Here is a 24,040-nt window from a genome sequence, read left to right as displayed (position 1 = left end):
TCACTGACTCTGAGGTCACGAGCATTAGAAGTTCACGAAATATTTCGGAAACGTACCGAAGGTTATGGCGACGTTCCGTTTCTCCGTCGCCACAAACATTCGATCCATTGTGACCTGCAGTTTGTTTTACAGAGACACATCTTTACAGCACCATCAGCATAGGAAATAAGACATCAAGCTGTTTGTTGGCAACATGTTTGGGTTATCATCTCCCCCTGTGTTCACGCTGCCAAGTGATTACACAACACTGTGCATTCCTAGTGCCTGGTATCTACTATGTTAGATCCCCCACGGAGCAACAGGGAGTCAGTCTCACTTAACGTTCCACAATCACTCTGTAAACATTACAGTGTACTATTGATAGATCACAGACATTAGCAGCTATGCATCTTCTCCTTAAAGAATGAGGAATCTGTGCAAGGCTGCGGCGAAGTTAATTCTGTTCCTCGATCACTGTCCTGCATTACTCAACCTCTCAGTTATCTCCATCTGATACGTCCAATCAGGACTGCAGTACATCATTCATATAACAGAAGAGCTCTAAGGGAATCAACATAATCCAGTTAGGATTTCTAGGAGATTCCTGTCCTTGACTTCACTTAAACAAAATGAGTTTCCCTTTTCCCGCCATGCCTCCACCCTTTTTTCTCTTTTGTTCAAGTGGGGAATATTCTGGAAACAGGCAGAAGGCGATCAGACGAGGCGCTCTTACAAAAATGAGCTCCCTGCAATCACGGCAAGTGGCGAGAAGGCAGATTGTCTTGGATGTTGAATGAGGAGAGAGAACAACAAACCAAAATCGGAGGTTCTCCGAAGATAAACACTGAAAGCTCTCGTGGGTGGGTGGGGGTGGGGGTGGGGGGGGGGGGAGTGGTTAAGGGCTGGATGGTGTGCATGCGTGTGTGTGTGTGTGTCTGCATTTGTGTGTGTGCGGTGAGTGCGCACACGTGCAGGGTAAGTCAGGGCTGCCCTCCCCCCCTGTAGAAACATTTCTAAAATAGCAACCGCAAACCAGACAGAATGTAAATCTGCACTTTGAAAAGAGCTGAAGAAAAAGAGCTTTGAGGGACGTAGAAAAACAGGTATTCATTTCAGCCCATTTACAGTTCCAGGAGCAAAGAAATGGGTCACAGCACTCCAGCTACACTCGGACGGCTGAAATAGGACTCCCGGTTTTATTTTCTTGAGTAATGAATTACAGGTTTTTCCACCGACTCAAGCTCAATTATATTACAGCTCCTGAAAGCCTCATCATGTCCAGGATGAAGGAATTCAATGCGTAAGCTGAAGTCGAATAGAATTGTTTAATTGTATCAGCATGTTTCAGGGAAAAAAAAGGCAAAAAGAGAGGGAAACATAAAGAGGGACAGGTAGAGATGAGAGAGTGTGGCAAGAAGCAGCTGAGCGACGCCAGTGGAGAGCCATGATCAAAGTTGAAATAACGGAACTATTTTTATTTCTCCACTACCGGTAATAAAAGTTAGAAAATGCTCATTATTAATGCAGGAGTCTGAATTTGCCTCGTCTCATCCTTTGTGCTCGCCTATAACTCTTCTTAACACGTAGCAGACGGTATTCTTGATTTCCAGGAACATTTCCTGGTGAATAAGTGGTGCTTGATATGCTATTCTCTTAAAGTATAACATATTGCTATCCAGTGAACACTGTCCTTATTTGGTGTCGTTTTTAGGGTGCCCTGAAAGTTACAATGTTAATAGCCAGATGTTTCATTCATTGAATAGCCTGAAGTAATACGTCCCTGTCTACTAAAAGTTTAAAAAAAACCCCACTGTTTATAGCCTCGACTTATCAGCTATATAATTACAACAGAGGAAAGAGTGCATGTTAGCTAATAGCTATAACTCACATCAATGTCCAAATAATGTTCTTCATGTTTTATACAATGTGTATTCTTGAACCTAAAATAAATTAACTTTATTTTCAACATTCTATTGGCACCTTACAGAGGATACAATATGGCAAATGTCATTGAGCATAGAGTGCTGGTGCTAGCATGATACAAATCCTTGACCTTGCATTTAAAAGCAACTAAGTGACATATGAAGCTAAGAAGGGAAAAGAGAGTGACACAGAGTGTACATCCCTGCAGATATTAAATCGCACCAGATGTCGACGTAACATTAGGCTGTGTTGTTACGTCATTGTTGTCTCATGTTTAGCGGCTATACCAGGAGCAGAAAGTGGTCCAACCAAAGTCATGATCTGAAGTCTGAAGTCTGCATACAAATAAATGAATCCATCTCACACCAAAGTTTTCTCTTTCATTGTCAATCGTCATGTCGGCGTTCTAAATGTGGAACATTACAAACCTATCTCAAATACTCTCGCCAATGTCTCCGATTCACCCGAGACTGTAGCTATTACACAGACAGCTGAATACACATGTACACATACTCCACATGCAAATAGTTTGAAGACGCTAGCTGAGTCAGAAATTATCTTGCGCAAAATCTTTAGTAGAACTGTACCCTGTCAGTTGACGTGGTTGTTCAGCTTCTCACATCATCTGTTAACGTATAATAGCACTGTGTGGGTCTTACAACTTTGGTGGGCGCAAAAGAGTACCAATCCAAATTCTTATTGTTGCTTCAAGTCCATCCTTCTGCTATCTCACTTGCTTGAACTCTCGTATTCATAATGACAGTTATGACGCTAATCAATACATCCTGAAGATAAACGAATACATTCCTTCCCTTCAACTGTCGTAGACAACAGAAGAATCGTGTTTACACACCTCAAGGTTTACAAAGACTGAACTCTATGTCCTGCAAATGAGGTGGAAAGTATTCCTAAGAGGTATGCGTCTTGTAAAAAGAAAAAAAGAATGGGAGGTTTGTTATGTGTCCCAACTGTTTTTACAGTGGTCCACAACTACAACTGTAACAGTATCGAGTCGGAATCCGGTTTAATCATCACATCATTTAATATCTCCAAAAGACAGATGACAACCTCATCTGGGGGGATAAACTGTTTTTACATTCAGACCTGGGAGAAGGTTTTCCCTCTGCACTGCTGGCTCTATCTTTTGTTTTCCACTCCTCACTGCATTTTTTCCAAAGGGTGGACTCTGCACAGTTTTTTTTTTTCCCAAGTTCCCAGCCTCTCGAAAATAAAATGGTGTTACATGACATGCAACGCTTTACCTGTAAATCTAATTAACTTCATTAGTCAACCTTATTATGAAGAGCCGCTGACGTATGATTGGATCAAATTAATCGCGCGGCGCTTCATTCAGCTTCCAGCAGCCCAACAAACTACTACAAGACAAAATAACCAAACACTGCCACTGATCAGAGTGTTTCCAGTAACATCTTTTCCTGGGTTTGCTTCTGTCAAAGGTTAAAGTGAGGATTGTGTAGTATTGTCAGGATAGAGAGCATGGAAAGTCCAACAACTCTTCCGTGGATCTGATGGAAGCTGGAACAACAGAGCAGTGTTTGAATGCTCCAGAGGGAGAAAAAGAGGGGGAGAAGGAGAGGGAGAAAAGGGAAAGCCTGCAGCACATTCCCCAAAAGACACTCACTTCCTGTCTGGGAGTCTTACTCAGCACCCAGGAGGAAGAGGAGGAGAAGGCCCTCACACATACTTCCCTCATCATGAGGATAAAGAGACCAGAGTTATCACTCTGAGGAATAAAAAGAGAAAAATATCGTAATCATATTTTTACTTGAGGGCTCCTTTGCCTTTCCCCTGGCCTCCGACTGATTATATATTCTAATTTTTTGCAAAGTCCGCATCCTTCAAATTAAGTCTAGAACACCTCCAGGAATTAGCGCCCTCTGCATTTAGCAAATCAAGTGAAAGAACAGTTCAATCCTAGCAAAATTAGAACTACGTGCTATACATTCTGTTTAAACCTTGTCATTTCTCATGACCACATCCAATACTTTTTTCCCCCATTCTGAGACACAGCAGCCCAATAATAGTCTTGGGTTTAGGAGCAGGAAAACAAATTAGCTCAATGAAGAAAATGATTCACTTGGCCTAATTGTAGGTTGTTGTTGTTGCTGCTGCAGCGTTTGTCAAACATGTTACGATGTGTGCACACACTGGCCCACCAGGAGGCTTCACTCGACACTGTCATCACAAGGGAAACCCTTAGCTCATAATGCTCCATAAACTGACCCAAACAAAGTTGAAAACATGGGGATGATGTATGCCGAAAAAAATGCATGGAAAATTTTGTTGTGCAAGCAGACGCACTCGGTTTGAAGAATCAGGGTAGGAGAAAATGTTACCTCTTTCCCACACTTGCCCTCAGTGTCTTAACATCCATAATGAATGTGGAAGAAAGGGTACTACTCCCTGAGCACATAAAACTATCTTTCAAGCTTTCATGCCTCTGTCAGGGTCTCCAGGGCATTCACTTGGGGGCTCGATGCCTGTGTGCCAACACTCCAACAGTTAAACCCAGATGGCTGTGAGGGTGAGATTTTGTTTTCACTTCACACTATTTACTGATCTGAGCCAGTTAAAAAAAAGCTGCCAGTCCTGCCAATTCCATGCCAGTGTGAGAGACAGTAAATTTGTAATTGCAAAGCAGTTAACAATTTATATTTTCTCATAATGCTGGTTAAGCCCAAAAAAAAAAAAGGGGAGTAAAATATGGCTGATCCAAATAAAAAGGTACTTTAAGTGTGTACGCTGGGGTTTAGTTTCAGTGTGGAGACATGCGAGTGAGTCACTTCCATATTTTAATGGCCACAGAGTGCTTCTGGGTACTTTTTCTACAGCAGAATGTACACCCCCCCCCCCCCCCCCCCCCCCGAAAATATGATCTGACGTCCTGTTCTGAACCTCTCTTTCTTCTAAGAACAGTCAGGTTTGCTTGAAGGAAAATGTTTTGACATTCTTGATTCGCATTCATTCTTCTGCCAGTGAAGCCCTTTAACTTAAGATACATGTTGGTCAATGCACTTACATGAGATCTGATATCTGTCAACCTTACATGGACCGTAGTTTGCCATGACAGTCAGTCACCCATTGGGATGAAAATGTTGGGGATGAAATAAATGATATTAAACATTTAAAAAAAAAAAAATCATTTCAAATCTATGTCCATTGAGACTGTACTTCGTAACCTGGTTGCATTGTAGTCGATAGATATTTGAATCTGGCAACATCAGAAAAAAACTCAGCTCATGCTGCTGAAGGTGTTGAAAAAACGTTTTAATTATTAGCTCATTATGTGAATATCATGTGTGATAAAATGCATCAAAGTGAGCCTTATTTTAAATATTTTTACTGAGAGAGAGAGAGAAAATGGGAGCAGAGAGATGTCACAGCTTTCGATGAGCATCATCCAGGAACAGTTAATTGTAATCTGTTAAACAACTTGACTGTAGTTGACCCAGTGCAATGGTTCTCCTCTTAAAGGCAGGGTTGGTCATTTTGGAAAACTAGCCTGATTTTGAAAGTAGCTTTCCCTCCGTCGCGCCACTCACTGACATGCACTGGCGTCAATAGTCCAAAAGCAGATTTCAGCTCACGCGTTGAGTGTGGGCTTCTGCATGCATAGGGTAGAGAATGAGCAGGGAGACGGGAAGGTGTGATTGGTTCCTAAAACTCATACAGAGGGCAGACATTAGTCAAAGTTTTACGAGTTTACAACTGCTACAGATAATGGATTCTTTATTTCCTTTTTAGAGCGCATGAATTATTAATTTCTGACAGAACCTAAAGACAATTTCCAGCAAAATCTTTCAAAGTTAACAGAGTAAAATTACCAACCGTGCCTTTAATAAATCCTTTAAAACGTGTAACTGATCAAAAGCTAAACCAAGAAGTCCATCTGTGAAAGAGTGACTGAATGTTTAGCCACTTTACACAAGCAGTTTGCATTATAAGTCACTTACGTGTATGAAAGAGGTGCGTTTTAATGTTTACAAAAATAAATAAATGTTACGAATGGACAGTGTATAAAGTTGATGAGAGTCTTTGGGACTTAATATTCTGATGTAACACCATTGATTTTCTGTTAGAGACTTTCATATCAAACCAAAGCAGAAATATTTCAGAGATCAGAAAAATAATTGAATAAGCTATTGTCATCGCATCTTGATCCAATCTGAGGTTTTCTTTGCTGAAGGTCAAGCACACCCAATTTACACAGAGAGAGAGAAGTCAGAGACACCGTCACAGATAATAAAACACGGAATAAAAATACACGTTGAGTTCCCATAAAATGATTTCCTTACAGTCCAAACTGTGGATTTTAGAACACAATGTACGACGTCAAAGATCACAGCTCATCCAGTCACAGCACAGCCAGATGTTACAAAACTGAATGAGAATAAACTTTAGCGATTTATTAAGACTTATGTTCACACAAAAGAAAATAAGAGAGTCTCCAGAGACCCAGGGGGTAAATAATAATCCAGACAATGACTTTTTACTTGACACGTGACAGAGAGACAACCAAAGTACAACAGGCACCCAAACAGACGGGGTACTTCCTGGAAGGTTGAAGGCCAAAGGTTAGAGCAGTTTCACAGCTGAAATAGTCCAGTATTTAAAGCTGAACCTACCACTCACCGCAAAGACAAGGAGACAAGGAGACAAAGAAAAAGCAGCAGCCTATTCTTTTCAACAACCCTGCTGCAATGTCAACAAAAGCAATGTCAGCCATGATGTCATGATGCAACAGTTGGGAAACTAGATGGTGGCAGAGACACGAGACCAAACTAACAAACTGTGGAGTCCCAGTAGACAAGATAGATTACACCTAACACAAACAGATGAGCCGAGCACGCACACAAACAGACACACTGCAGTACATGGCACACGGCATGTCCGGGACGCTTTTGAGTTTAGGGTCGGCCTCTGGTTAAGATGTTTTCCTGGAAGAGTCTGGGATGACATGGAGCTTTGAGGAATGCATGGAGCAGCGAGGCAGCAACCAGGACCTTCTCCAGGGAAAGTATGTGTGTGCGTGCATGTGCCTGTGTGCATAGGATAAAAGGATCCAAGCTCTGTACTCACTGAGGATGACTCTAAACACTAGTCACAATTCTAAGCTCAACTTACAATAATCATCAGCCACTTAACACCATACTTGTTTAGCTCAGTACCTTAATAATGATTACATTCTTATTTGGCTACTTCTCAACAAATCTTTCAGATGAATTGATAAAGAGCCCAGCCCACTTACCGAACACTCTAATATTTCACCCTCTTGTGTGTTAGAAAATGTGCAATAAATGACCTCAACCCGTGTTTCCAGGGGCCCCGACCGGGCCTGTCTTTATGAGCCTGTCATTGCTTCTTGAACTGTTCAATGTTAATGTTCACATCGTTAGAGGATAAATCACTCTGCAAATCAATCCCAACACAGAACAAGCAGGAACATTTTTTGTTGAGTTGAGATGACAGAAATAAATTTCATTTTCATTTTTGTAATTTAAAACACAAAAATGTTAGTTTTTACAGAAACAACACATTTAAGATTTAAAACTTTTTTTTCATTTTCTAATTTTAAGAAAAAAGAAAAAGTACTCTTTTTAAATAAAGAGAGTTCTTTTTATAGTAGGGAAAATAAGAAGACTGCATGATCAGGTCAATTTCAGTTTAGTCTTAAAAACTAATGCACAACATTGAAGTTTGTGTAGTGACAGCTTGTGGTCAGGATGTGTTACTACATCCACAAGAACGGCAGGACTTTTAGATGGTGTTTTTTTTTTTTTTTTTACCATATTACCTTCTCTTAGTAATTTTTAGTTTTTGAAAAATTGATTCACATACGAATGTACACCTTTTGTCTTGGTCTACGTTTTTTTTTCTCGGCAATATCAACGCTTTGAGACATTTTGAAATTGACACGAGTTTAATTGTCTTAATTGAATTGTTCCTTATCACGCACATGACACGCTCAAGCGTCATGATCATACTGACGCAAAGTAAACTATTCTATTTTTTTCTTTACCAAATACAGTCATTTTGCGCTGAAATTACAACTTCGTGCCTTCAAAAATAAACAAAGGGCTGTCTGAGGACTGCTAAACTATGCAGCTTCTTCAAACCTCTTCAACCTACAATTACATGAAATGAAACGTGGACACAAAAGTCTCAAACTTAATAGTAGAAACTTTTAACTTAGTAGTTTTAATTTGTGTACCTAATAACATGACCTCCAACTTCTTACGGTCCACCCGAAACCTCTCCTCAGTCCACTCTGGGTCTGGCAGAGGATGGGGTCCGCTCAGGTCCTCTTCTGATCCAGGGAGAGGAGAGTCGGTGCTGCGCTCGCTGTTGGAGCCGTGGTCCGACTGCTGCAAGTATCCGCTTAAAGTGTCGCACTGGGCAGCCATTGCGCTGCGCAGCAACTTCTCAAGTGGCCACTGCGTTGTAATCAAAGTGAAATGAAGACGAAGCAAATTCAGCCTTGACTCGCGTTAACTTTTTTTTTTTTTTTTTTTTTTAATTCCGTGACTTTGAGGTGTTGTTCGAGCTCATTGCATCGCAGCTGAGTCCAACTTCCCGAGCAATGTATTCACGTCCCCTTCGTTTTCCCCCATTAGACAGGCAGGGTAAAAATAGGCACGAAGCACACTAAGTTTACTTGCTATGGGTTGTCTGCAGTTAGCGGAGAGCCGCACGGCACATCTACATCGGCTACCAACCAACTTCTCAAGAAAGTTTCACGTGTCATCTGCAAAAAAAAGAAAAAAAAGAAAAGAAAAAAGCAAGACTCCTCCCAGAAACACTTCTACGGTTTTTTTTGAGTATCTACCTCCCCCTGGGTTCCTGTGAAGATTTGTAAATGTTGGTATCATTTTTCTTTTTTATAGATTCACTTGATTCAACTTGGGCTTTAAAGGGCCCTGTTGAGCTCACAACTTCACCGCCTCATGTAGGGAAACAGATACGGCATTATAGACATTCATTTTTACTTAAAATCTTAAACATTTGCACATAACTCATTTAATGCCTCTGATGTTCTCAATGAAGTCAGAGGGGTCTTGGCATGAGTATTTCTGATCCATGTTCTTTTCAGCCTGGCAGTTTATAATAACACCCCATGCAACGAATTTACTGCTTGACAACTAAACGCTTCACAACCTGAGAGTGGCTACAGGGGAGTGATAGAGGAAGAACAAACCCAAACAAATGTTGATCAATCAGCCCAACAAATTCAAAAGGGCCGTTAGCTGGTGCTGAATAAAGTGACACAGAACCAGATGGGAAGATGTCTGTGCACACAGTGACATACTCAATACAAAGTGGAGAAGTCCCTACAAAATAATCATTCTTGGGTTAGTCTCATGCAGTGGTGAAGTGGTGCTGTAATTCATCATGTTTGAAAGTTATTTGAGTCGGAGCTCACAGCAAAGTAGCTAATGTATCACGTTGGCTCATTTGGAGTGTATACTTTCATCATGTATGAAATATGTATGATCTACTTAACAAGTGGACTTTAACTGACAAAAATCTGGCCTGTTTCTAAAACTTCAGCTTGCTCCGCTTTGAGCAAAGCCTCATCTTTTACATTTCTTGATTTCTATGTCAGCATGATTTCAAATATCAGACATACCCAACCTTTCTTTGATTGAGTAGGTTCTAGAAGTTGATAAGCCTAAGGCAAAGTTGAGGTGTGACTAGGGAAAGGCAAGTGCAGACTCAGCCGACTGGTATAGGAAAATGAAAACAATGCAGAGATCAAGTATTCTTATGCCTGTCAAAAGATACATATGAGAAGGTAGAACATGTTACCATTGATGTGGAAACCTCCGCATGAGAAATATAGCACCGAAAGTGATAATAACCATGAGTCTCATAATAATTTAATATACAAATTATCTACTCATTTTTGTTTTACTGCTGATATAAGATAATTTAATGGCTGATATCTACATGAATGCCATTAACCAATAAAGCACTTATGCCATAAACCTATCATATTGTACAGGAGAGAAAATGCCCCATAGAAAAGGCTTGAGCCTAAAAGTAAAGGCTGCCACCTGGTGGCCATGAAAAGAATACAATAGGTGGCAAATAAACTTTGTTGGTTGTTGAAATAACATACATACATAACATATTCTAAATCACAGCAAGATGGTGAAATTGTTGTTGACTTTTTGTACTGTCAAGAAACCATTTCCACTTTTTGAAGGTTTTTAATGAAAAAAAAAAAATCAAAATAATTTTCATTTAAAAGAAAGAAAATACAATCAGGCCATCTCACCAACTCTAATAACAATAAAAAGTATGCCAATTTCAAGGAAAATAAAATAAACTGTTAAAAACAGTTAAGTCAAGTAAAGTGAGTAGAGAAAGTGCTTCAAGCAAATAAAACACCTCAACTAGAACCAGTGTGGTGGATCAGTCAGAACAGTACTGTCAGATTTTGAGGTGTTCGGGGATGCGTTGTTGTTGCTGACTCTGTGGGCTTTCACATTGCATAGGTCTGAGTCCATTCCTTGGCTATTTGGTTGTACCTAGAGACAAAAGAAAACCAGAATGAGTTTCTTATTAAAAATACATTTTTTTTTTTAAAAAGTTGAGTGTTTCGATGTTCCCTCAGGCTAGTTTTCTCAGCTTTCAAACTCACTTCTCTCTGTCTGTTTTGTAGATCTTTGCAATGTCCGGCACAAGTGGGTCATCTGGATTTGGGTCACACAGCAACGAGCATATGGATAGTAAAACTGGAAGAGGAATTAAGAATAAGAAAGCACAAAGCATTAACTGTCTGAGTTATTTGAGCACAATCTCTAAATACAAATTCAGAATTTATAAATACAAATTCAACTTAAAATGTCTTTGACTTCATGTATCTTAATAATAACGTCACGTGTTAGGTCTTTAAAAAAGGGATATTTTAGCAACTACTGTCCACTACTTGTCCAGTCCAAGTAGTCAAGGATACACCTCTTTCTCTTTAAAATAGACTGTCCAAAAGGGCTCATCTTTGAAACACGGGAACCCTGTTTTCAGTATTAAAAGAAGCTGGAGATTAAGAATCCAGATTTAGGTTTGGGTGAATGTAACAAATCCATTCCCACGTTATAAATTGGCCCAACATCTACATTTAAACTGTCATATTTCCTCAAAAGAGAATCTGCCTATCCTTGTGACTTCAGAGTATATGTATGGTAGAAATCCGCCCCTTAGCAGTGCTGCTGTAGTCTACTCCACTGCGCCGTGCAGGTCGACTAAAGGGGTTAGTTACCTTTCGATACCGTCAGTGCAGGGGACCACTGTGACCTCAAGATGTCGAGACAAATGCTACCATTGCCATTTATGTTTGGGTGATATATTTTTGTAGTAAAGGCAAGCTGCGGAAATAACAAACACAGCAATAGGTTAAAATGTTGTTGTTTTTTCAAAGTGGAGCAGGAAGGAAATGGGTTTTTTTTCATTTCCTTTATAAATATAAGAAAATAATGGAGATGTGTTATAGCACAGTAAATGAATAAGGTAATCAATCTCTAAGATGAAAAATCTTACCTTTGGTGGTTTAAAGGGATAGTCAGTGGGAAAATGAACGGAGAGGAAAAATACTCCACCATTATACGGGCTGTCATTCTGAAAACAAAGAGGAACGTCAACGTTAAATCACGCTAAGTACCTCCTGTATCCTTATGGCAAACAGATCATTACACAATTTGGATTCTTATATTTTTCTTGCATTTGTATAAGACTTTCTTTGTTTAAATTAAGACATTGTGGTTGTCCCTCTTTCCCCATTGTCTCAGTAATGCCATTTGGCTTCAGTCAGTAACACTGGGATGGAGTGTGCCAGTCTGCGCGTCCCATGAATAGAAAGGGCTTTAAAGTCAACATAAAACACTATTGTCTAGAGATCCAGAAGCAGCTTGGTTGAACAGAAATCCAGGAAACTAATCCAGAAAAAGCTCACCGGTCCTGTGATGCTAGCTTGCCAGTGAAACACTAAAGAAAAACAAAGACAGGGATACAAATGTGTGAGAATTGTTTTAGTATCAGTGATTTAAACCAATAATATGAGTACAATAACATCAGAGACAGATGACAGCATGCAAGTTGGACAATCATAGTTTTAAACGCATATTTTGACACTTACTGTCATCTCCCACAGGCCCAGCTGAACAGGAAGCTGGAGGGTCCTTCTGGAAGTCCATCAACTCCTGTTAAGATGTTTTTAAAAGTCATTATTAGATCACATCACAGCTTCCGCCCTGCGCGTGCACTTGAAACAACATAGTTCAACTTTGAACGACTAACTAAAACTTTAGATAGTTAAAGTATAGAGTAGAGAAGACAGAAACAGTACATGAACTGCTTTCACTTTAGCTTCTTTGCTAGGCCAACTCCAGCTGGCAGAGAAGTTAGCTTATAAGATTATTGACACGTTAGAAAGAAAAGCGAGCTGGCTCCCGACATGTCCTCACTGCTGGGTGTGATGACAGCATGTTGCTAACACTGAGCTATAATGTGAATTAAATGACTTGTGAATTCTTGGTACAATCTCATCACGTCACGTTAGCAAACAGATGCTACACCATGCTAGGAGAAAGCGGCGCTTCCGCATCGCTCCAACCTTTTTTTCTGTGACACCATGAAAATAAATCCAAACAAGACGAATAATCTTACCTTTCTTATTCTTTTCAAAGCCATGGTCAGTCTTCCAGAGAGGGCGAAGAATGCTAACGTGTTAACTGTGACAGCTGTCAGCTACGACTACGCTCACATCCAGCTCCGTGTCATTTGTTATGACAAACTGATTATTTCTTTTGTTTCCGCGTTTTTGTTTGACGACGAAGAATGGGCCGGTGCATGATGGGAATCGGAGTTCTAGCAATGCCATTTAAAGGGATCGTTCACCGGAATAAATAGCAATGCTCTGTGAAAACTACCCTCTGAACACCTCCAAAAATGTTGAATTTGTGTGAAATCATTGGACATTTACAACATTATAAATATAATCAGGCGTTGATGTTTACCTACGACTTTGATATTGAAATATAAATCTTTGAATTTTTTTTGTTTTTAATGTATTGAGACATTAGGTAACAAGTATAGCCTACATTTAAAATGTAGTTTCAAATGTGCAATTTATGGTAAATAAACTTACCCTAATAATGTGTTTGTCTATAGTCCTTTATTTTATTTATTTTGTTTTGCACTAGAGACAGCTATGTCCTATTAGTTTTACTATCACTGTTGAATTATGACATATACCTGACCTGTAATGGACATTCATTTCAAGTTGACAGATCTGTCTGTGGTGACAAACTATGGTAACAGATGCTAAGCACTGTTGTGATAAAAGACATTTAGTGAAATGTTACATAACGTCAACTGTTGTTCTTGAGAATAAAATTTATATATTGGTCATGAACTGCTGTAGCTGTGTTTATGCACACATGGGGACATTCATGTAGTGAGGATTTAAGAAGTATATTTTATCATATAAGCATGAACCTTTGATGTAAAAAAAAAACAAGGTCTGATTTTTTTTATGCACCTTCTAACACAGACTGTTTAAAATAAAAATAAAAATTAAAAATGCTAAATTGATCCCAGGAAGAATGCAACAAGTAAATCCCTTGCTACAAACAAAAAAAAACTCCAGCACATAATTTAATCATCAAAGATGCAGGTGTATTAGGTAGGTTTTAATTAAGGTTTGGTGCATTCGGGATCATCATTTAGCTGGTTCATGCTGAACGCAGCACAGCAGCTCTTCAGTCTTCTGATATTTTCATTGTTTTAGATGATACAAGCCTGATGCAATATTGTCTTGTTATACCGTATCTGCTAAAGATGAAGTATGATCTATTATGACACTATAATAGTGCCTATAAGTAAGGAAAATATATACCTCTAAAATCTTAAAACTCAGCAAACATTTTTTGGTGAGATTCCCTTTCTCTTTAAGTCCATAATAAACCTCTCAATTGATGTGCATGATTTGGGTAGTGGAGCATTCAGATAGTTGAGGTAGGATTAGTAAGGCTCATTTGCAGCACATCCATTTTTCCTATCAGTTTTTGAAGCAGATAATCACTATGAGGGGGGAAAACAAGACAACAAAAACTTGACTTTCTTGCTATTATATGTCCCTATTCAGAATGTTTTCTCTTGTATAAAAGGCAGCCATATAAAAACACAATCTGCGTAATTGCAGTAACTAACACAAGGTTAATCGAAATGAAGCATAAGACCTGATTTGACATCGCCTTATGTCCTGAGATTATGCTGAAAATAAATAAGTTTTATCTCTATAGTTTTTCTGATGTTAATTTTAACCTTTATGACTGCCTGATGGGAAGAAATGGCACTTTGAAAACAAGACATACAAGCAGTCAAAATCATTTCCAAGCCTGTATAAGTCTTCTCATAGATTACTTGGAGGGGCGAGAGCTCCCTTTCATAGCTGTGTCAGTTTATTTATATGGGATTTTAAATGAGATAATATGTCACCAAACAAAGCTGGGATACAATGTAACCCTTCTGCTAAAGTCTGTTTTTATGGCATCCTTGTGAATGGAGAAGTAACAGCCACCTTCTGAGACAGATTACCTGCACCTTGTATTTTCAAAATCATTCTGGATAATGAGATCTGCCAGAAAATCATGACTTCTACCTTTGTTAGTGTTAACAGTTAGATGTCATGCATTACATCATTAAACAATCTTTTGACCTTCTGACTTGTGTGAAATGAAAGAAGAAATATCTGCCTTCATTATGACTACACATGATTTCATAATGTTTAACTTCATGTCTGGGTGCACAGTGCAGGCGTAAGAGAAAGCAAAGAAGAAGTGTAGAGAGCAGAAAGATAAACATACACAAACATACTATAATGGGGAGAGAGGGCACATCTGCTATCTTTCACGCCTGGACGGCTGCATATCTCACAACTACAGATTGCAGCAAATTAAGAGATTTTATGATAATTCATTTATCTATTGATGCAGCAGTGGATACATTGCATCTTATTTTCTCACATTTGCAGTTAGTGGTAGGCACAGTTTTGTGTCAAATATCTGTGTGCAGCTATTTGATCTTTGTGTTTACACCATGGTGATGCTGCCAAGTTTGACCATTTCCTCTGTTAGTATTTACACCTGCTTCTCATTGTTTAAAAAAACCCCCAAACAAACAAAAAACAATAAGGGCTGCTCTAATGAGGGACCTCATCCAGTTACCACAATGTAGGCCACATTAAGTTTTTTTTTTAACCAGACGCTCACGTACTGTATTAAAAGTCCCTCCAAAATGATTCATGGCACCTCATAGACTGTCAGGATGCACAAGCATCACACTTTTACACAGTCAGAAAAGATTTGACTCTGAGAAGATCGAGTTGTGGACATTATGCGTCATATGAATTCTGCATTCAGAAGAGCAGTGGAGACAGAAAACCAATCCAGTTGTATCTATATTTATTTATCTAGAAATAGCACAATATAATGGAGTAAAGCATTAAACCTGCCACTGAAAAGTAATATCTTTACTATGCACTTGAATATAGATATAAATGTGTCACTACAGACTGAACAGAATGAACTATGTCAGTGTTACATAATCACATATAAACGGATTATAGTCTATTGATGTATTTACAGGGAGTGGGCTTCATTCACTTATTTAATAGGTGGGGGATTTAATTTACTTAATATCTGCATTGTATTTATTATTTAACTTAAAGGATTTTCTGAAATCTGTCTAAGCTGAATAATGTAAGTAGAAAATATGGTAAATACTCAAGTAATGAGCCCTTGAAAAGGTTTTAAAAAATGAAGCCTGACTTTTGATGTAGAGCCAAATAGTGCATGCCTTAGAGAAAGTTCTCCTTCGAAATAAAGTGATCTGTGCTACATTTTTGTCCCTTTCTGACCTTTAATAAAAAAGTGAAATGAAATATTAATACCCTGCGAGTCGACTCTATATTGGCTTAGCTTTCAGATACACAATGTTAAAGCTGCACAAACAGCATGACTCAAATTAAAGCCCCCGCTCCCTCAAAAACAAAACACAAAAACAACAACAACAAAAAAAAACAAAAAAAACAATGCTGTTGGTCTCCAAAACGGGTTGTAATTTATTCTTTACACGCGATTGGTCATGGATCGATGCGCGTTCACGGAGTTCCGTGGCGGCGCGCTCGTGCTTCTGAGCATCGTTTGGAGAAGAGGAGAGAGACGGATTGCTGTAACCACACCAAGTGTCCAACGAATGTCTGCCTCAGCACGCTGCCAATGAACTATCCTCGCATTCCTATGTCTGCCACTTGACACACTGAACGTTACGGACCAGGCTTCCACCTCTGCACAGATTCAGGAGTCCTACAGCGGGCTGCCCATTTTTCAGGTAAACCCTCCCCTCCCTCTTTCGCCCCCTTCTTCGGCTCCTTCTCCGTTGACCGATGCGTTGTCTGTTTATTTACCGTGATTTTAAAGGAGAAAGACAGTCCGGGCGCGTGCGTTTTTTTTTTTTTTTTTTTTTGCAGTAGCTGTCCAAGGTGCTGAATCGGGCAGTGGCTCGTTGTAAGAGAAGAAAAAACAGTGTGTGTAGTAGAGCTAGCGTCCTCATGTTCGGAGCAGGTTGCATGACTCCGCTTTTTGCATGCGATGGGGCTATTTAGTGTTGCAGACTAAAACCTCTCAAATGTGTCGTGTGGATTTCGTAGAAAGAAGGACGAAAGCTGTAACGTGCATTACGGTATTCGTTTCAGTAGCACGTTCTGACTATGGCTGCTCTGTTTCTAAGCTGCATTGTAGAGTAGCCTTCCTCCTCCTCCAGAGACGGTGTGTTGTTTTACTGCATCTGTACCGTTCCCAGGGTTCGGGTCTTCACCTCACCTTGTATTTCCCTTTGCAATCCCATGATGCACTTAGGTGCCTTGAGAGGATTGTTGCTGCATCCTACGATGTCAACATAGTTAAAGGTTATCACTGTTGCAGACATTGATTTTGTGCACAATAAATCCATCTGGAAACAAGGGTATTGTAGTCCCTTTTGAAGTTGAACTTTTGCCCCATTCAGTGGTAATTGCTACCCTACCAAAAACTTCAACAAAACAAGTTTTTTTTTAAATGTCCTTGTCAAGACCTTGCAGAATACGAACACGTGAAAACATGCAAATCTTTTCCATCTGCAAATGTCAGATATAACAAACATGGGATTAGGCTACAAGTGATGTAAATTGTTCTCTTCTTGGCAAGCACAAGTCACGTTCAGCCTCCATTGTTCTTCTGGTGGACACACAGTTCTGTTTTTCTGTCCTCAAACAGGAGCACCTGACATTTTCTGTGGCAGATTAACTCACTGGATCATGGCACAGATCAACAGTGGCGGGCAGGGCACCAACGGGGTAGCGGACGAGTCCCCCAATATGATTGTGTACAGAAAGGTAAGACTGATGCTGCTATTTTTAGTCCGCACGTGTCTGTGTGTTTGTGAGTCTGAGAGTGTGTGTGTGGAATTCTCTTGCATTAATTTACTTGACGATGAGCTGCGAAATGGAAATTGCTCATACTAATGACAAGACAGGGTTCTCGCTCCATGCTTGATTTAGGGCTGCACAGCAGCTTAATTAGAGCATGCACAGAACATGCAATGGGTTTTTCCTCACACAATATACATGACATGCAAGTGGGGGCAGAGCATGCTTACACACGTCCATATACGCGCACAGTCTCACACACACACAACTAACCCTGACATGCATGCACATATTTTTCTGTAATACCCGCAGCTTCTATTGCTAGCGTGTTGTTGGATGGATTGTTAATGGAAGGGAATGGAGGTAAAATCATCACTTGAGGTGTATGCCTTCCCTGTGAAATCTCACACTACATTAGAGAGAAAGGGAAGGGAGTAAAACGCCCAAACGCAGAGACACCTTTATCCAGTCCTGCACCAAACATCAAACAGATTAACGAAATAATATTCTGTAGGGACCATTATGTTTGTTTACTCTCTGGCTTAAGGTACAATTATAGCTTCTTTTAGGAAGTTTAGCACCTCTTTGAAAAAAAAAAGAGGATACGCACCAGTGCTCACGTGCGCAGATTTGGTTATAATCTTTTCTTCTCCCTGGACAAATGTAAGATTAACCTACAAATAAGCCGTTTTGGATTTGCTTTTGCTTCCATCAAGAGAGGCTTCCGTTCTCTGGTGGTGCTATTTATGTCTAATAGTTGGGGTTTTTTTCTTAGTTTTTTTTTTTTTCCCCCAGCAGAATCCATGCTGTGTTTGTTTAGTTGTTGCACATAAAAATCATCTGTAAAAGTAATTTACCTCAGGTTATTTCATAATTAGCTCTGAATTTACTATTTCTACTCAAATAATCGAGTATAGAACTGGAAAAAACAACCTTGCCGGTGGGAAAGCTTATGCTTTAACACAGTCCTACCTGGACCAATGAAGGGATTTTTTTTCTTACTCACTTCTGGATGAGTCAAGCATAGAGTGAATTTCATTTTCTTCACCCTTCACTGATTGCACCCGTTCCATCTGCAACAGCTTCTTCACACTAGGCCGAGGATATGCTTAGCATGATATCATAGATTGACGGTATTTTCTAGCTGTCACAGCATGTTAGCCAATATTACTGCCAGTAAGGCACAAGATTTGCAGAAGTGCTTCTCTGTTTTTCAGTAGAAAGGAATAGCTTCTGTTTTAGATTTTTTTAGGATCTACCAAAAGAAAAACGACACTCATAAATTAGAGAAATCTATGCAGTAGTCAAAATGTTGAGAATAACCGAGGAAGACAAAGGAGGCTGTTTTTGTCATCCCTTATAAGTTGTATTTGAAGAGGCACAGAAGGAGATCATGTTTCTAATTACATTTCATTTTTATACAAAACGTGATAAAATATGCTTAGGCATGAAAACTGGCTGCATCCACATAATGATTTGATGCCTCTACAGCTATTCAATTACATGTGATCTTTCTTCCTTCCTCCTGCTATTGATTCCTTCTTCCTGCTGTTCCCTCATGCTATGACACACATGCAAAAGAGCAAAGAATGCAAATAAGTCTGACACCTTCTGCCTGTACACCATGTAAGGTAAAAGTTGCACATGCAGCGTTTACCTTACATGGTGTTTTATGTTTCTTCAAAGTAAGGATGCAAGAATAATTAAGAAACAGTTTGTTCCAAAGTGTTCGTTTAGTCATAGAGGTTTCATACTTCATCCAACGCTTCCCTTCACACCACTTGACCACACATGGCTGCAGCTTGGCTCCGTTCACTGACTGACCTAGATACACATTGGAGTGAAAGAACCTGGTGAAAGCATGATAGAAGAAATAGGGTTTCTGGAGTGGGTTTACGTTTTTTTTTTCTTTATTTCTTTCTTTTTTTGCAATTGGAAGAGCTCTGTCAGAGGACATGCTGCCTCTGAATTCTTTTGAGCAGAGATGACTTAGCAGAGGTGTTGCTACCCACACTTAGATAAGGCTAATTCTCAAGTGGAAAATTAGCTTTTCAGGTTCTTTTTTAGCAATACTGTCTTCTTCTGCACCAACATGGTACAGTTACAGCAAAAAAAAAAACAATGTTCATATTATGCAAAACCTCAGTATCTGACAATGTGCTGGTACCGTATAGTAGTGGAAGGATTATGTAACTCAAGCAGAGGGAGTTTTATGTTCGAGGACAGCAGAAAGTGGTTTGATAGTCGTTCCACTGGGGGCATGACTATATCTTTTCACCCTCTCAATCTTTCCCTCCCTCTGACCCGTCCACCCCTCCACTCCTGTCATTAACGTCTAATGAAAATGGATGGGCGTGCTGAGGTGTTGACCTGCCTGCAGTGAAGATATGTGCAGAGATGTCTGTTTTTTCCCCCTTAAGGATGCATACTAACATGCACTTAGCACTGAAAAAAACATTACAAATGTAAACAAACAATCTGAAAAAATGATTCATGTGCAGAAATGCATGTAGAAGAACGCTCAGCTGGTAGGCTGATTTATTGAGATCAGTTGCTGCGAATTTCATCACTCACTATATGATTCCAATAAGATGCTAACAAGCAATATGTCAGAGCTCATCCAATTTGTGAAGAAATGCCGATAGAATGTTCGATGGAGTGATTCGTCAGATGTGTTTAGCACGTCTGTGGCTCTAGATCATTACCATTTAAAACGCCTTTAAGATGTCTTCTTACTCACATATTAACCATGTCAGGCTAATATCACCAAGAGTGTTTTTACTTTCTGCCTGATCACATGTGTGCCATGAATAATGCTGTGATGCATACGTGAGCATGCCATGCAGTGTGTGTGTGTGTGTGTGTGTGTGTGTGTGTGTGTGTGTGCGCAGTATGTAGGGCAAATGTTGCAAAGAGAGAGTCATGAATTTTTCATGCAAGCCTAAAACAGCTCTGGTGAAGTTCATTGGCACTCACTGTGAGGAGGGAGCATCTTCTCTCACCAGGCAGCACGCTGTGTGTGTGTTTGTGTGTGTGTGTGTGTGTGTGTGTGTGTGTGTGTGTTTATGTCTGTATGTGTGCATCTCTGTGGCAGAATGTTTGTGTTGTTTGGAATCAACATAGTGGTAAAAAGAGAAAAGAAAATGCATCGTGATATATTAAGTGATCAGATTAGTGGAGATAGATCTGGTTAAATATTTATGTTCCCCCTTCAGCCATCTTACTTTATAAAAAGAAAATCTGACATTAATGTGTTACAACATTACAGGCAGTAAAATAAATCTAATAATCAACACAAAAGCCTGCAGACACAGAAAGCAGCTTCTCCGCTAAAACTGTTGCGTACAGTACAAGACACAAACCTTATCATGTCTCTGACACATTTTCACTCCAGATATGGCACAGCAGTTTGGCCCATTGTACAGTAGATGTCCTGTTACATGAGAGAAAATATGCCAAGTTTCCTTTTCTGGAATCAACTTTACATCTTGCACTACTTGTAAATGTCAGTTCAGTTCTAAAAACTCAGTAAACGTGCCAATTGTTGTTGTTGTTGTTGTTGTTGTTTTTTCATAGTAGACCTCACCTGTTCTCATTGACGTTGACACTCTTTTTTTCTTATTGAAAAGGCAACACATTTTCTGCATCACATATTTTCTTTTCAAAAGAGAAAACTTGGCAAATTTTCTGAAATGTAAGTTTCTTTGGCTTCTCACACTACCTAGAAATGAGGACACTTTGCACACACTGTACAATCATGTTAATCTCCAAAGACTCCGAGCTACTGTATTTAAGGTTTTGTAAGTTAGCAAATCCAACACGACAAAGTGAACAGTTCATCTCTCTGGATTTAAGCAAATGTTGCAATGAAGTTGATTTTCGTCATTGTCCATTTTGCAGTAATCTCACAAAAAAAACACGAGTTTAAGAGGTCATTCCAAGATGAAATAAATGGTTCAGATCACATTCCTGGCGGTTTACTGTAACAGCTGGAGTGCGATCTTCCTCTTTGGTGTAGTTTCTGATAGCTAAGGCACCAGCCCACTCTTATTTACATCTGAACTGCCGATGGGCATCCAGTAATTGTTCTTCAAGCTGCCACTGTGGCTTCTGTGTCTGTGCAGAGACATTAATCCTACACTTTAGGCTTTTTTAAACAATAAGCAGATCCAACATTGTATCACACTGCTATTGTTGTCTCCAGTTGATGCAGGAGGGTGTGCTTACATAAATATCAACAGCAGTACATCTTTGAAGTAATTGGTCCCCGGTGAAAGTTGGTGTTATCTGCAGATGACAGAGAGGCAGAAAGAATGCATGAAGTTGCCGGTTCACCATGTTACAGTATGTCAACTGAACAGTGGGTATTTTAGGGAGTGTGCGTGTCCCATGTACTGTATGGGGCCTTTAGTCCTCAACGTGGGTTTGGATTGGATTCAACTTCCATGTCTTTCCACTGTTCTGTCTCTCAAACAAAGAAAGAAAAAACCAGGAACCAAAAATAAATCTTAAAAACAAAAGAATAAAAAATGGGGACTTGATACATCAAGAAGATAATTAACGTTTCTTCGCCATCTCTCATTCTCCTCATGTTACCTTTTTTCTGTGTTTTCAGCTTCAGGGATCTCTGTCCTTCACACTTTTATAAAAGGGAGCTGAAGCTGCACTCTGAGATTTGAAACATTTCTCCTTAGTGTGACCCGGTAATGAAGTCATGAACAAACAAAAAAACAAACGGGGCAAAGGTATCAGTGCACATGCTATTGATTTGTCAATTGATTACTGTAAGTAGATTTGTACAAGGGATAATTTTGCATCAACAAGACACAGCACTAATATAGGGTTGTAAGATGACGCAGAACTGCAGCCATTATTAATACACTTGATCTACTACAAATTCCCCTCAGTGGAAAGTCTTTTTTTTTTTTTTTTTTTAAATCTACACCCAATCTGCATCTATTAAACCTACCGCTATACATACTGGCCTGTTAACATTACAGTTTCCCAACCATCCTACATTGTTCATGAGTCATTCAGTGGAGAGAACTGAATACATTTTCAGCTTTTTCTCAGTTAAGAGCCAGATTGAAGGGTTCTTGTGCTGCCTGTCTCCCTCAAGCTGCAATCAGAGCATCAGGAAGACCGGGAGAAAGAGTGAGGGTGGGGGTTGGAGGGTGAGGTGGGATGATGCATAATTGCCAGATCAGAGAGAAATCTTTATGTGTGAAGTGGGCCTCTTTGTATGTCAGCTTGCCAGCCAGGCGATTTCCCTTCCTGTGTATGAAAACATATGTGTTCTTTTGTGCACACACTGTGAAGGGAAAAGTGTCCGCGTTTGGCAGACACTGTCGGGTTGGAAAATTGACATTTAGGCTGTGTGAATTTCAAACCACACATTGCTGACATCAATACCTAAAACGCCAATTACAGGGGCTGGCATTAGGGACACATGCTGCAGTCGATGATTATGTAGGTGTGTCATCATATTATCCGGGGCTGAAATAATTCAGCGGGGGATGCTAAATCCGGAATCATGATTTTATGTATAATTGATGCATTCCTAAAATAACACTGGGCCATTTGAATAAATCCATTTTTGGTTAGTTTGGATTTGTAATTAGGGGAACAATCAGAGTCAAGTTATTGGGAGTCATTCGACCTCTCTGAATGTGTTTTTCTAGATAGCTAAGCAGCTAGTGAGCTCATTGTTGCAATAGCTTGACATCGGTTTTGGAATAAATACACTGCAACCTGGATGAGGCCATAGCACACTAAATAGTGTAACCCATCAGCCATTGTCAAATATGACACAGTAGATCTGCTATGGGTGACAGCCAATGGGGCTGTTTTTGTCAGGGCATCGAGACAACAGTTACTCAGTTTCAACACATTTGAAACACAGACCAAGGCTTTATGTTTCTAATCAAAGCAACAACTTCAGACACAGAAATGAGGTTTGAGTGAGGAGACAGATATTATAACAAAATGCTAAATCTTCATCAGGCATAAATTAGATACACTGTGTTAATTAGTGAGATATACAGATCCTGAGAGGAGGTTTTTCCCCTCATCTGATCTGCTTTTATGCTAATGCTAGGCTAATCAGCTGTGGGCCCCAGCTGCACATTGAACAGACAGATGTGAGATTTGGAATTAATAATCCAAAATTCATAGAAGCATACATTTCACAGTAGGTAGCTTAATGACGAGGGTAACAGTTCAACCTTTACTTACAGTAAAAGACATAATCAAAAGCCAATACAAAATCCAGCCTTTATATCATACTTTTTGTGACCTAAATCAGGAAAATATGTCAAAATAAATAATAAGAATACTATTGTATGAACGCATAGTTGCATGGCAAAAACTGGTCTGTCCAGAGTTTTGACACAACAAACATGACATACTTTTATGTTAATCTTTTACCACAGTGCAGTCACTGAGGTGCCAGATTAAAGATTTAAAAAGCAGACTTGACAGGGTGACGATTTAGGGCGTTCCGTGAAGACACTGAAAAGATACTTAATGCTTTTCTTCCTCTAAGCTCTCCCCTCTATATGTCTGCCACAGCTGGAGTCTTTACGTCTGTCTGTGCAAGTTATATAAGGGTCTAAGGAAGCCTGGGCATTAAGATAGAGGCTGAGTCAGGCC

At 39.6% G+C, this 24,040-nt stretch overlaps 3 protein-coding genes across 4 annotated transcripts in view; 1 reads left to right on the top strand and 2 right to left on the bottom strand.

Annotated features, from left to right (window-relative positions):
- bicc1a (BicC family RNA binding protein 1a) overlaps window positions 1–8,824 on the bottom strand; it is a 55,250-nt gene extending 46,426 nt beyond the window's left edge. Inside the window, exon 1 of the mRNA XM_079363154.1 lies at window positions 8,135–8,824. Coding sequence (XP_079219280.1) covers window positions 8,135–8,327 — 193 coding nt within the window. The 5' untranslated portion in view covers window positions 8,328–8,824. The remainder of the gene's footprint in view (window positions 1–8,134) is intronic.
- A 1,289-nt stretch (window positions 8,825–10,113) lies between these two features.
- On the bottom strand, window positions 10,114–12,751 carry LOC306835868 (ubiquitin-conjugating enzyme E2 D2-like). The gene is made up of 7 exons (XM_079362645.1): window positions 12,589–12,751; window positions 12,059–12,122; window positions 11,876–11,907; window positions 11,464–11,541; window positions 11,186–11,291; window positions 10,568–10,661; window positions 10,114–10,454 (listed from the first exon to the last, which is right to left on the bottom strand). Exons 1-7 carry the CDS (start codon window positions 12,610–12,612, stop codon window positions 10,409–10,411), a joined length of 444 nt encoding a protein of 147 aa, XP_079218771.1. The 5' UTR covers window positions 12,613–12,751; the 3' UTR covers window positions 10,114–10,408.
- A 3,359-nt stretch (window positions 12,752–16,110) lies between these two features.
- The window catches only part of rgs7a (regulator of G protein signaling 7a), a 48,880-nt gene continuing 40,950 nt past the window's right edge, over window positions 16,111–24,040 (top strand). For both annotated transcript variants that reach the window (XM_079363107.1, XM_079363106.1), the window contains exons 1-2: window positions 16,111–16,314; window positions 17,238–17,356. In XM_079363107.1, coding sequence (XP_079219233.1) covers window positions 17,279–17,356 — 78 coding nt within the window. In that variant the 5' untranslated portion in view covers window positions 16,111–16,314; window positions 17,238–17,278. The remainder of the gene's footprint in view (window positions 16,315–17,237; window positions 17,357–24,040) is intronic.

Source organism: Symphodus melops, assembly GCF_947650265.1.
Source record: "Symphodus melops genome assembly, chromosome: 15".
Classification (NCBI taxonomy): domain Eukaryota; kingdom Metazoa; phylum Chordata; class Actinopteri; order Labriformes; family Labridae; genus Symphodus; species Symphodus melops.
Note: the sequence above shows the minus strand (reverse complement) of the source record. Positions and strands in the feature narration are given on the sequence as shown.